Source organism: Chroicocephalus ridibundus, chromosome 3 (genome assembly GCF_963924245.1).
Source record: "Chroicocephalus ridibundus chromosome 3, bChrRid1.1, whole genome shotgun sequence".
Taxonomy (NCBI): domain Eukaryota; kingdom Metazoa; phylum Chordata; class Aves; order Charadriiformes; family Laridae; genus Chroicocephalus; species Chroicocephalus ridibundus.
In genome coordinates this window covers 38,335,389-38,347,902 of record NC_086286.1, presented here as the reverse complement: position 1 = coordinate 38,347,902, position 12,514 = coordinate 38,335,389, and the positions used below count along the sequence as shown (strand labels likewise).

Genomic DNA, 12,514 nt, shown 5'->3' with positions numbered 1-12,514 from the left:
GTCCGCTATCTCTCTATACCACTCCAAATAATTCCCTTCCCTTTCTGTCTACATTCTTTAAACTTTACTCCCTATTAGCTGTTAAGATTATTAGCCGTTGAAATAAGGGGTAAAAGTCTCTTTTCTTACATGCATGCATAATTCAAATAAGCGTTTTATGACTCCATCTGACAGCAAAATTTCCTCCAAACTTCTTTTATTCCATTTATACAATATAAATCTTTTGACTATTCTGCACTCACAGATGTCTACAAAAGTTCCTGTGAGGTAAAAATCAGGGCTTCTTCAAAGCATGTAAAGCACACTGTCCTGTAAAACGTACTCATTAGCATTGAGAGACAAGGGTCCCTCAACTAAGTTCCCTTGTTGGGGCAAAATGAAATTGAGCTCACCAGCCTTCTGGTTACTACTATACATGATATCTAACCTTTCAGACTTTTGCAGGTGGTAACACTTTAAAAAAATACTCCTGTATTTCTTATGAGGCAGCGGTATTTCCTTAGAAGAGTTTTTTTCCAAAATCGGTTCAATGCTTGTAGTACAATCAGTATAATTTTTTATTACAAACAGGTGTCTAGTTACTGACCCCAACAATGAGTGTTTTACATTTAAAAAACTAGAAGGAACACACAAGTATTACAGAGTATATGTTCTGCACATCAGCCAGGAGAGTGGACACAATCTGGCTGCTGTCAAAGCATTCTCTGTGAATTACAAGAATAGTGGTTTAAGTTCCAGCTCACGGACAGCTTTCCAGCAGAGTGGTGGTCAAAGATGAACTTCTCTCACTGTTCATGTGTTTAGACAGAGCTGAGAGAGAATATGACATAAAAGTTTCTGCGCAATACAACTAACATTTCCATTCACACGCTAAAATTTTAAGTAGCTTTCCACCTGAAGTCAGGCTTCAGAACCAACTGAATTTTATGTCCACCTGGAAAATGTCAGCCCTGCTGCAGAGAAGAATTATCAGTCTAAACGTGATTTTAAATGCCTCACTGTGACCCTAAACACATCAGCATTTTTTGTGTGTTTTTCTTCTCGAGAATCTCTGCAATGCTCACTTGTGGAAACACTATATATCTTTCACTTTAGCTCCCACCTACAGATTTGTATACCCACTCAAACCGATGTGTACTTGGCTGGAGCAGTTAAGCTTACCTATACAGCGCATTAGCCTGCTTGAACAAAATCAGTCTACAAATTTTAGTTTCCCTCTTTAGTGAGAAAATAGTTTAGAAGAATATTCATAAAGACAAACAAAAGGACAGAAGTGGAATCAGGAGACAGATGATTCAAAAATCTGTAGATGTTCTGATGGTGACCACAAAATTACATTTTCGCACTCAAATTGAGTTGTCTTTGGACACGGGAAATAAGCACAGGTTTTGCAAAAGCAAATATAAAATTCATCAGAAATGTTGTGGACTGTAATTTTATCTGCAGAAAAAGTGGTTTAGTTTGTATTATAAAAGATTAGTATTAATGCAGAAATGTCACCACTTTAAAAAGCTGCAAGTCGAGAACATGGCACAAGGCCATGAACACACGTTATCTAGAAGAGCTTACCCTGGGTTGTTTTACTCACTAAAGAGTTTCTATAATACGCTATTGAAAATTCTAGTTATTTTGACAATCAATATCTGTCTCTGAAGTAAAGGGATCACAAAGCATTCAAGAAATAGAGTTAAGTAAATAACAATTAGTTTTTCTCAGCTATATATTATTCACATTCCTATAACATGATCTTACCCAAGGATCACAGGAATTTAATGCACTTTTAAATCTGTTCATACATCCATTTTGTAAAGACTGCACTCCAATTATTTCAGTGCTTGCTGACAAAAGGAAGAGAGCAATAGCTGTAAGTATGCTTACTTCATCAAGAATAGGCTTAGAGGCTTCTGAAAAACAAAAGACAAACATGCTATTAGCTTACTCCAAAAAGGGTTTCCAATTTATTTAGTAAAAGGCAATGAACATGGATAAACTCACGAAGAGGAAATAAATGTACCTGACATTATTTGCAGCTGCATACAAATATGCATTTACTTACTACAGAATCACTTTATCATTATTGATAGCAACTGGCAAAAAGCTGAGCAACTCTATTCTAATAGTTGCTTTAATAAAGTCAGTCAAGCTTTCTGAAACTTAAATATCAAGGAAAAAACATCAGCCACACTTTCTCTGACCAAGTCGTATTTTTTGTTTTCAACATGTAAGTAAGAGAGGAAAAATGTATTTTTTAGATCTTTTCCCCATTAAAAAAATACTTCACTTTTTTTTTTTTTTTTTTTTTTTTATTCTCTTCAGCTGGTACAGCAGAGTAAGAAACTGATACCCAGCATGGCAACAACTTTTACCTGACATGAGGTTTCACATAACAGACTAGCTGATCTGACACTACCTGTCACAAATAAAAACAGTCCTACTTAAACTTTCCCACTTTTCACTTAGCCTGTATTTGCCATTGTCATCCTTTTTTTCCTTGCACAAGCTCTGTCTTCACGATCTCATTCGTGAATTTACATCAGCAGGGAAAAAAAACCCCTATGTTTATATATAATTATTATAATATATATATTTTATATGTATAAAGTACTGTTCTTCTGGGTTTGTTGGCCAGATTGGTTCTGCTGTCCCTTGAGAGGCACAAAGAAACAGCAGCTACATAGTCAGCAAAAAGAAAAACAGCATGACTGCCCTTTACAGATGTCAGCTAGTCATTCAATTGGCTTAGCCATGATGCGAAACCTCAAAAACTCAAACTTCAAAACCTCAAATTTCAAAAAACTACTCCAAACATTTTAAGTGAAAAATGTGTTTAATTTTTTTTTATTTTGAATTTGTTTACATTTTATTGTGAGACTTGAAATCGTATGCAATAGACCTTGCTTAGATTCTTATGTGTGTGATGTGTCCTACTCCACAGAAGACTGGAAAGGAAAAAGAAAACATACACTCTTGCAAGGAACCGACAAAGATTTCTGAAGTCTGCAAAAAAGCCTAAAGCCAGTAATGTTTCTGGACAGAGGAACTGGGAAATCTTTACAGTAACAAAAGGCTGGAAGACAAAAGCTGATGTGACAAATCCAATTAGGAGTTTGACTTGGTTAACACAAATCTACTGATCCTTCCCCTTCAGACATTTTCAGGATTGTTTGCAACTACCTACTTGCTCCCTATCTCTCACATGAGTCCCTATCTCTCACATGAGTAACTCTATTCAAGGCTCTCTTCAGTCTCTATAAATGACTCCTGGGCGATGTAATGGGATGGTTTTTGGCTGAACTACCATTATGCAAATGACAGATCTTTGTGTCTCTCTTTTGCTAACTATGTGCTGAGACGTACATCTTTTTTGCTTTTTGAAGGGTAAGGCAAAGTACGAATGTGAACCAAGAGAAGTAGTCTGCAGTTCTCTAAAGAGACACAGTAGACATCCTGCTGGTGGGTAACAGATTTTTTTGGCAGGGATAGGATTTTTTTCTCACCACTGAAAGCTTGTAAGAGTATTGTGAATATCCTGCTCCACTATGAACCATGCCACAATTATCACTTGCTGTCTTCACACTTATTCACTTTAACACTCACTGTCATTAAGACTACATGAATCATGTCAGCAAACACTTAAATGATACACTGACTGCCATTTTTCTTGAGATTTAATTCAAGGTGTCGAATCCATGTACAGTACTGAACAATTACAGTTTCAGTAAAGAGATCAGTTCCCATACAAACACTGGTTTGGCAACTAAAATCTCCTTTCCTTTAAGCTAGCAGGTATTCTGTGGAAAGAGGAAAGGAGGGGTGGAAATGATAGTTTGCTCAGACCTTGCCAACATATCTACAGTTGCCAGTAGTGACAGAAATTAAGGCATGGTCCATGAACTGAAGTGAATTCAGTTTACGACTCCTTTAGATTTTACTTGCAAGACAGTCAGCAGATGTCAGAAAGACTGACAGATACCAGAAGGTAGATTTCTGAGTTCCAGAAACAAGTCACTAGCTGAAACAATGAAGACTGGTAAGGTCAGCCGAAGAAAAACCTAAAGCATGAAATAATCACATCATAAAAAGGGATTCAAAATGGAAGAGGAAAGTCTGAACTAGGACAGAAAAATACCCTACAGAAAGGGCTGGGGGGAGGGGGGGGGGCAGCTTTGAGATGAACTGCAAAAGGCAAAACAGGAGATTATGATCAATAGTATCAAAGAAAACAAGGACAAATCTGGGATGGGAAGTCCTGAGATGTAACTGTATTTTCTTAAAGCCAATGCTCTGCTTGTCTTCAACTATTAAATAGCTTTGATCAGTTATGCTCTGTGCACTCAGGTCTTTCTCCCATTTCAATTTTACAAGCAATTCATTACCACTTTTAATCCCCAACCCTCAGACATGAAGCCTATTATATTATAGGCAGACATAATACTTGCCTTTTCATTACAGCAAAGCCCAGTTCTGTAACTTTAACTCTCCTGCACTGGGAAACCACTTACCAGGTTGAGAGTATTCCAAGATAGATGCCAGAGTGCTGCGGATAAGACCTGTCCATTGTTTTTGAGTTTCATCAGTCTTGACTGTTGGAAGAGTAACAATAGTTTTTATCGCTTGAAGGGCCGCACTGACTGGAGGTGGGACCTGGTTATCTGCTGATTTTACTGCTGTTTCTTTCAATACTCTTGTAATCAAAAATAGGATAGTGGGTAAGATTGTCATACATCCTAAGAAAAACCCAAAAACAAACACAAAATAGAGTTTCTGAAGTTAATTCCAACAAGTGTGGTAGATAACCTTTTCAGCTTTCCCAATATGGATATATATGGCTAGGAGACAAAGGAGACACCAAGATAAACTGCAATTTAAATAGCAAGTGATGTGAGCCATTCAATATTTTACCACCAAATTCATTCATCAGTACCACTGAAGCGTATCATAACACAAGTCATACAAGCCAACACTTCAAATGTTGCTGTCAATTCAGGAATGATGATTCAGCTATTAAAGTTTTGCCCTACATGGCATGTGACACATGGTATGTATCATATTGAACACATCCAGATTGTTAAATATCTTAAAACAGGATCTGCATATGAGTATATAAAATAAATAACAACAACAAGAAACAGGTATCCAAACCAAGTTATGGCACTTTCCAAGGAAGCTGGTGTATGGTACAAGCCCTAGAAGCAAAGTAAGGAAGTTATCTGGGTGTCTCACATCCTGGGCAAAAGCTGTAGCCATCTGACTACTCTACAAATGAGACAAAACAATTCTCCTCCTACTGCATTGCCTTTCTAAAGAAATCAACACCTATCTGTTTTGTGCAGCTAGTCCTGCAGATGCAAGTTAGCCATAGTCAAGAAATACTGGTCAAGTAGCGCATAACCTGACTTTAGACACATGGGAACTTTATTAGAAGGAGTTTCAATAACAGGGGTAGGCTTTAAGCCCCTGTAGGGCTGAAAGAAGGGTGCTATTGAGTTTAGATGTGTAATATCACTCTACAGCTCACTTCAGTCAATTCTCTTTCTGTATCTTTTCTATGCCTCATTTTTCCACATTTGTGGAAACACAAATCTTGCCATTTTCCTAATTATGGGAACACTGTGAGGATAAATACACTAAGAATAATTAATGACTGGGAGGGACTGCTGGAGGTCATCTAGTCCAACCCCCTTTTTCGAAGTAGCAGTTCCTCTAAATCACATTGCCCAGGATCTTGTCCGATGGAGACTGCAAGATGCTCATGTTTTAAAGAAAGAAGAAGAAATATAAAAAACCCACTCAGTCACAGAAAGTGATGAATTCATAGAATCATAGAATGTGTTGGGTTGGAAGGGACCTTTAAAGGTCATCTAGTCCAACCCCCCTGTTCTCTTTGTTCACAGTCTCCCTTACATCCAAAGGTTCAATTAACACAAATGTTTGTGCATGTACTATTGCCACCACCCCCCTCTACAGCTCTCAGTTGGCTACATCTTCTGGATGAGGGAAAAAAAAAAAAAACCAAAAACCAAACAACAACTCTAGCCTTAGTCTCTGTAGACTAACAATAGTTTCTGAGCTACTTTTGCGGGTGACTTGGCAAATGTTGGGAGTCATGCCTTCAATCCAATCAACACAAGTAGTACCATTACTCTTTTTGCCCATTCCACCACCCCCCCAAAAAAAAAAAAAAAGAGAGAAAAGAAAAAGAACCAGGAATCAAACAAAAACAGTGCAGGACACCAGATCATCTCAAAATCTACTGTTTTTTAAAGAATTGCACAACACAGATTGTCCATTTGAAGACAGCCCATGTTGTGTTCTGAGCATGACTTTGTCAAAATATGTTATTTAGCATGCATCTCATTAAGGGACCAACCTGCAAAATGTCTTATCTACATCCGCGTGTGAAACTTCCCAGAGACCCACAGGACAACAATTAAGCAATTTGTTCTCTGAAAAGCAAAACTCAAAGAGCACAGCTTCCCGTGCAATTGTGTCCTTCACCCATGAACTCCAGTCAGTGCAATTACCCTAGTTTACACATATCCTTTGTGACAGTCTCCCTGGGCAGAAGAAAGCTCCATTTAGTTTAGAGACACATTTGGGATGACTGACAGCCAACGGCTGCAAAAACCAAGCGTATCACAGCTGAATTGTGCTGGTTTTTAACTCAGTAGGATTCTCTTTTCATCCAGCTGCTACTTTTCATGAACTTCTCAGGAATTTAATTATCTCTGAGATGTCTATATTCTTTAACAATATGATTACAATTGGCCAAAAGGTTTCAAAATCATGAAAAAAAGGAAGGGGAAAAAAACCCAATAACATCATAGTGATATAGAACTCATTTCCTCAGCAAACTTGCAGCACACATGCAAACTTAAAATCAAGTCATTTCCTTCATGTTGCTCACTGAAAAAGCCTGAACTCTTCATTTATTTTAGAACCTAAATATAATTTTCAATAGATGACCTTTAAAGTATCCCGTGAAAATATACTTCATTTGCTTTTAACATCATATGCTCATTATGCCTCCCCTATAGTGACCACTCACATATATTTTGTTACAATACCTTACCTGCTGGAGAACACAGAGAAGGCAGGTCAGACAGTATAGTAACAGTGGCGGCCACAAGACGAGCACTTTCCTCAGAGAGGTGGGATTTGGCAGCAATGTGACTTGGAGAATCTGACATTTTTGAGCTCAGATGGGGCATGTGCCGTACTAGGATAAACATGAGCAATTCCATGGCTGCAAAGACCAGAGATTTTCCCGGCACAAGACCACCACTTGCACCTCCCTCTCCTAAAGCAAGAGGATTTTCTTTTTCCTCAATATCATCTTCATCTGAAAAAAGGAAAGAAATGTCTGAGAATACACTTAAGGAGGATTCCATACCAAAGCTTACATGAAACACTCTAAAAAAAACGTTAAAAATCAAGAGGAAAACGTTGCTTCACAGTAAGATATGACAAACATGGTTCATGTCAAACTAAATGTTTTAATTAGAATGACGTAAAGGGGTTTAAAATGCTTTAGAAGTGTTGTGATTGCAACAATACTTAAAAATCCATATCGAACTAGGAAAAAAAAATAGCAATACTTACACAAAATAAAAATGCAGGAATTATTTTGCTTCTTTTAAAACTAATTGTAAAATTAACAGCAATGACCACCAAATAAATAGGCCCAACAGTATTTTTTAATTTAATGGCTATTAAGTAAATGTTCCATTCCGACAAAATTTTATTTCAGCCTACATTGATTATGAAATAAGAGAACAGAAAAGCATTGTAGGATTCTATGTCTGAGTTCATGATTTCAGTGCATTCAGTTCCAAAAGTCTCTCTTTTGAATGGCAGCTTGGGCAGCTGCAGTCTTTCTCCTTCTCCCATTAAACACAAACAGAGATTCAGTAAGTCAAAGCTGGCCTGAACTACCCCTATGGAGCTACTGGGAATTTAAATGATTGCTAGCGTTATCACATTCACAGATTTGAAAAATACAACTTACTGGGCCTGCAGTAAACAATTCGATTAATTCATATGAAGGAACAGAGCTTGCATTTTTGGCTGTGCTGGTTCCTCAAGTTCCAGCAAAATTCTCTCTCTGTTTCTACGTGGAAAACAGGTAAAAGCTAACAGGTTTTTTTTTCTCAACAGCATATTGTGCCAGACTAAGATGGTAGTTTTCCTTAGTAAGAGAATATTCTTTGGGTTTTACTTTATTTCTTTCAGGTAGAAGAAAACATAACAGATCTAACCTAACCAGTATCAATGAACTATTTGCCAGGGTACCACTTGGAAACTAATTTACCTGGCAAAGATGGAAACAGTACATCCAATGCGATACTTTTAAAGAAATGGTAAAGGGATGATTGAACAGGGAGATGCTCTGCTAAAAGGAAAAAGTTACTAAAAGTACCTCAGAAAGTAGCTTTTGGACTGATGCCAAAACCCTTATCAAGGATATTTTTACATAAAGTAGAAACAAACTAACAGAACATCCTGATGGAAAGCCTAAGCAAAACATGAGAAGCTGAAATATACCACAAAAGATGGGGATAAAATAAGAAATAAGTAATTTTACTAAAGGTCAATAAAGGCAAAGTAGAGGAACAGGATTTAGGTAGATCAACTCAGAGAATCGCAGAAAAATTTAAGCTGAAAGGGACCTCCATAAGTCATCCAAGTCCAATATCCTGTTCAAAATAGGGCCAACTTGAAAGCTACAGCAGGTTGCTCAGAGCTGGTCCAGGTTTGAACATCTCCAAGCATGGAAATGACACAACATCCCTGGGCACCTGTTCTACTGCTTCACCGCTCCCATGGTGACAATTTCTTTCCTTGTATCCCGTCTAGATTTCCTTTACTGCAACTTGTGTTCATTGCCTCTTGTCCTTCCATCATGTGCCTTTCAGAAAAGTCTGGATTGGTCTTCTCTTTAAATCCCCTTTAAGAAGGGGGATTGCTATTCTATCCCATATTAACCCTCTCTTCTGCAGACTAAACAAGTTCAGTTCTCTCAGCCTCCCATCATGTGTCACATACTTGATCTCCCTAAACAGCTTAGTGGACCTCCACTGGACTTCCTTCAGTTTCTCAACACCTCTCTTACTCAGGATGAGGGGGAAGGGCAAAGAAAACTAGACACTGCTCCAGATACATCTTCACAAGCTTGAGTTGAAAGGAAAATCATACCCCTTAATGTATTGGTCATACTTTTCTAATTCAGCCCAGTAACAGAGTTTTCAGTATTGCATAGGCACACCAAAGATCACATTCAACTCATTATTTGGCAAATCTGCTATCCAGTCTGTCAGCTCCCCAGCCTATACCAGTGCACAGGGTTACTCCATCCCAAATGCAGGATTTCGCACTCGTCTTTGATGAACTTCAGCAGGTTCTCAGCCCTGCAACTCAAGATTCCCCTGAGAGGCAGCACTGCCCTCCACTGTATCTACCACTTGCGCAATCCAGTACCACAGTCTTGAGTTCCACAGCTTTTCAAAGATGACTGCAGCAGCCTTAGCATGTCATCAGTCAGCTCCCTCAGATGCATCCCATCTGGTTCCAGGGTATGTCTAACTTTTACCTAAGCAGTCCCTAACCTGATGCTCATCTACTGGAGACAGCAATTCTCTACCCTAAACTTGCTCACTAGACACAGAGACACAGGAGGACTAAGCAAAGAAGATAACACTGCCTCAGTTTTTCCCCCTTTCCCATGTTTTGCCATTAGATCATCCAACCCATTCAGCAGCAGGTCCAAATTTCCTTGGTCTTCTTGCTGCCAACATATCTATAAGAGCCCTTCTTGTCACACTTAACATTTGCCACCAGTCTCAGCTCCAGCCAAATTGTAACTTTCCTAATTCCACCCCTCCATACCTGAGCAGACATCTTCAGTAGTCTTCCTGAGCAATTTGGCCCCACTTACACCATCCATACACTTCCTTGTCACATTTGAGCTCAGTCAGAAGTTTCCATTCAGCCAAGTAAGCCTCCTGCTATGCCTGTTTGGCATCCTGCACTTTTGGATGAGATATTGTCACCAAACATGAACCATCTCTTTCCTGTGCCCTTCTGGGAAGCTTACCACAAGATCTCGTCTGCAAGCTCCCTGCACAAGCCCAAGTCTGTTAAGTCAGCCCAAAGCTTTTGCTGTGCTACTTGCTTTCTTCATTTGCCTCGGGATCATGAACTTCACTATCTCATGGCTGCTACAGCCACAGCTACCATTAACCTTCATAACCATTTCTTCTGTATTAGCGAGTAGCAGATCCACTGAGCACCTCCCTTATTTGGACAGTCCAGCATCCACACTGAAAAAACCTGTGCCTCACACGCTTCCAAAAGCTTCAGATTGTTAGCATCCTGCAGTGCTGCCCTTCCAGCATGTCTGCATAATAAAAATCTCTCACGAGACTCCCATAACTTGTGATTAAAGGCATCTTCCAGTCGGTTTAATATGGCTTCATTCACCTTCTCTTCTTGATTAGGCAGTCTGTGGCAAACAAGAAGAGAGTTCCTGACTGGTATCACCCTTCACTTCCTCTTAGTGGTTTCAGTTCTGAGCTGCCAAAGAGGGATGGTTGGCCCAGATATCTACCCTGACAGCTTGTTCCTCTTCTCCTCTTGCCAGATCCTATAGTGTCTCCAACTAGATGCGTGGAGATAAAGCCTTTTGTTGCTAGAAGTCACAACCTTGCAGCCTCCACCTTCATGGGAGTCCCATCCTCCAGGGCCATATTCCAGCATAGCCTATGGCTATCCCTCCTTCCGTGACACAGGGGTCTTGGGGTCCTGCGCCTGCAGGATCTCTGTGAAGAACAGGCCATTCTCTCATTTGCCCTTCCTGACATTACACAATCTGCTCACCTTCACATGCATTTCCTTCACATCTCTCAGGTGAGACCAATGTCACCTCCAGCCCTGGCTGCACGGACAAGCACCTGGAGGACAGTCACATCAGGACTTTCATCTGAATGTCAAGCCAGGTCACTGGACCTCTGATGTGCCAGAGGTGATTGTCCCTCAGTCGGCAGACTGTGTCTTGCGGTATGTCACTGCCATCATTATGCTGACTCTAGCAGTCTTGTACAGTCTTGAGCAGCACTTCTGGGCTGCATGAGCATGCCTTTCCATGCCAACTGCCTCGCTCCTGTTTGCACACCCTGTTCCCAGACCTCCTGGTTGCTGACACACCCTGAATGTCAGTGAAGTAAGAACCCAGATGCAAGTCTGCGCCCACTCCTGGCAAGATCTCCTGGGCAGGCAGCTTTTCACACTGGTTCCAGTAGGAGCTCATTCACCTCATGAATGCCAGTTGTGCCAGGGACGCACCACAAGACCCTACACTGGGGGCCAAATGATTAAGCTTCAGAAAAGAGGTAAATTAAGTGCTAGAAGGCAGTCAATAGAGAAACATTAATGAAACTGAGCAAAGTATTAGTAGGACCTGAAGTGGTGTGCTGGCTATAATTTTTATCACTCATACTCAAGAAAAAATGAATGAAAACCAGGACATGAATAACCACTAGAATGATCAGAGGAAGAAAAACTACATCTTACAAGAGAAGAAATCAGCAGGTAAGATTATGAATACGTCAGGAGTATCTGTGGAATACACAGCATTTTCCTCCTCAGCGTAACCACACTCTAATGTATTTGAGTTCCTTTCACAGTATGAAAACCTGTTGCTTATTTACTCTGCAAAGCAAGCCGTGTTTTCAAAATCTTACTTAGGGTGTTCCTTTTTTCCTGCAAATAATCTTGAGCTGCTCTTACTATCTGCTGGACAACTCCTGTAACCAGTAGCTGAACAGAAGGAGGATCCCAGGTCAGGAGGAGTCGGTGAAGTACACTCAAAAGTTCAACACCAAGGAGCTACAGTAAAACAAAACACATATTTAAAAAAATTAATTAGGACTTAACAATTCCTAATTGTTATGTCACTTGCTTATGACAAGCAAATACTTTTCTCATGCAGAAATAATTACAGCTTTTGTAATCACCGCAGATGAAAGACAAAGACCTAGAAAAAGCTGATTGTTACAACATGCTCATACAGTACCTGATCTTCTGCAATATGGATCCTGGCACAAGGGGAATCCAATAAAGTATGAAGTGCTTGTAAACAAGATGTGACATGCTCAACAGGCTCTTCAGGTCGTGGGGAACACAAAAACTGTATACTAACACCTGAAAAGAGCAATAATTAAAAAGAAGGTTCACATCATCATAAAATCAAGTTTTCTTTTTTAAATTTCTTTATAGGTATAGCAGGTTTTTAACAACTTCAGAGGGATACATGTTTTGCTCAATTCCTCTTCCTCTAAAGGGAAAGAGAGTTTATGTATTAGAAATAGCAGAATTGTATTCACTTTCTCTTCTGCATCATGTCCTCCCCAAAATTTGGCAGGAAAAATAATAAACAGTAACAGCAAGCAACTTAGATTACTGAATAGAAATCCACGACTTCCGAATCCTTCAATTGTAAATTGACTTTTATTTTATT

At 39.5% G+C, this 12,514-nt stretch overlaps 1 protein-coding gene across 3 annotated transcripts in view; it reads right to left on the bottom strand.

Moving 5' to 3' along the window:
- HEATR5B (HEAT repeat containing 5B) overlaps nucleotides 1–12,514 on the bottom strand; it is a 59,505-nt gene that overhangs the window by 5,803 nt on the left and 41,188 nt on the right. For all 3 annotated transcript variants that reach the window (XM_063328830.1, XM_063328829.1, XM_063328831.1), the window contains exons 30-34: nucleotides 12,071–12,198; nucleotides 11,739–11,883; nucleotides 7,073–7,342; nucleotides 4,503–4,727; nucleotides 1,753–1,904 (exon numbers count right to left, since the gene is read on the bottom strand). In XM_063328830.1, coding sequence (XP_063184900.1) covers nucleotides 1,753–1,904; nucleotides 4,503–4,727; nucleotides 7,073–7,342; nucleotides 11,739–11,883; nucleotides 12,071–12,198 — 920 coding nt within the window. The remainder of the gene's footprint in view (nucleotides 1–1,752; nucleotides 1,905–4,502; nucleotides 4,728–7,072; nucleotides 7,343–11,738; nucleotides 11,884–12,070; nucleotides 12,199–12,514) is intronic.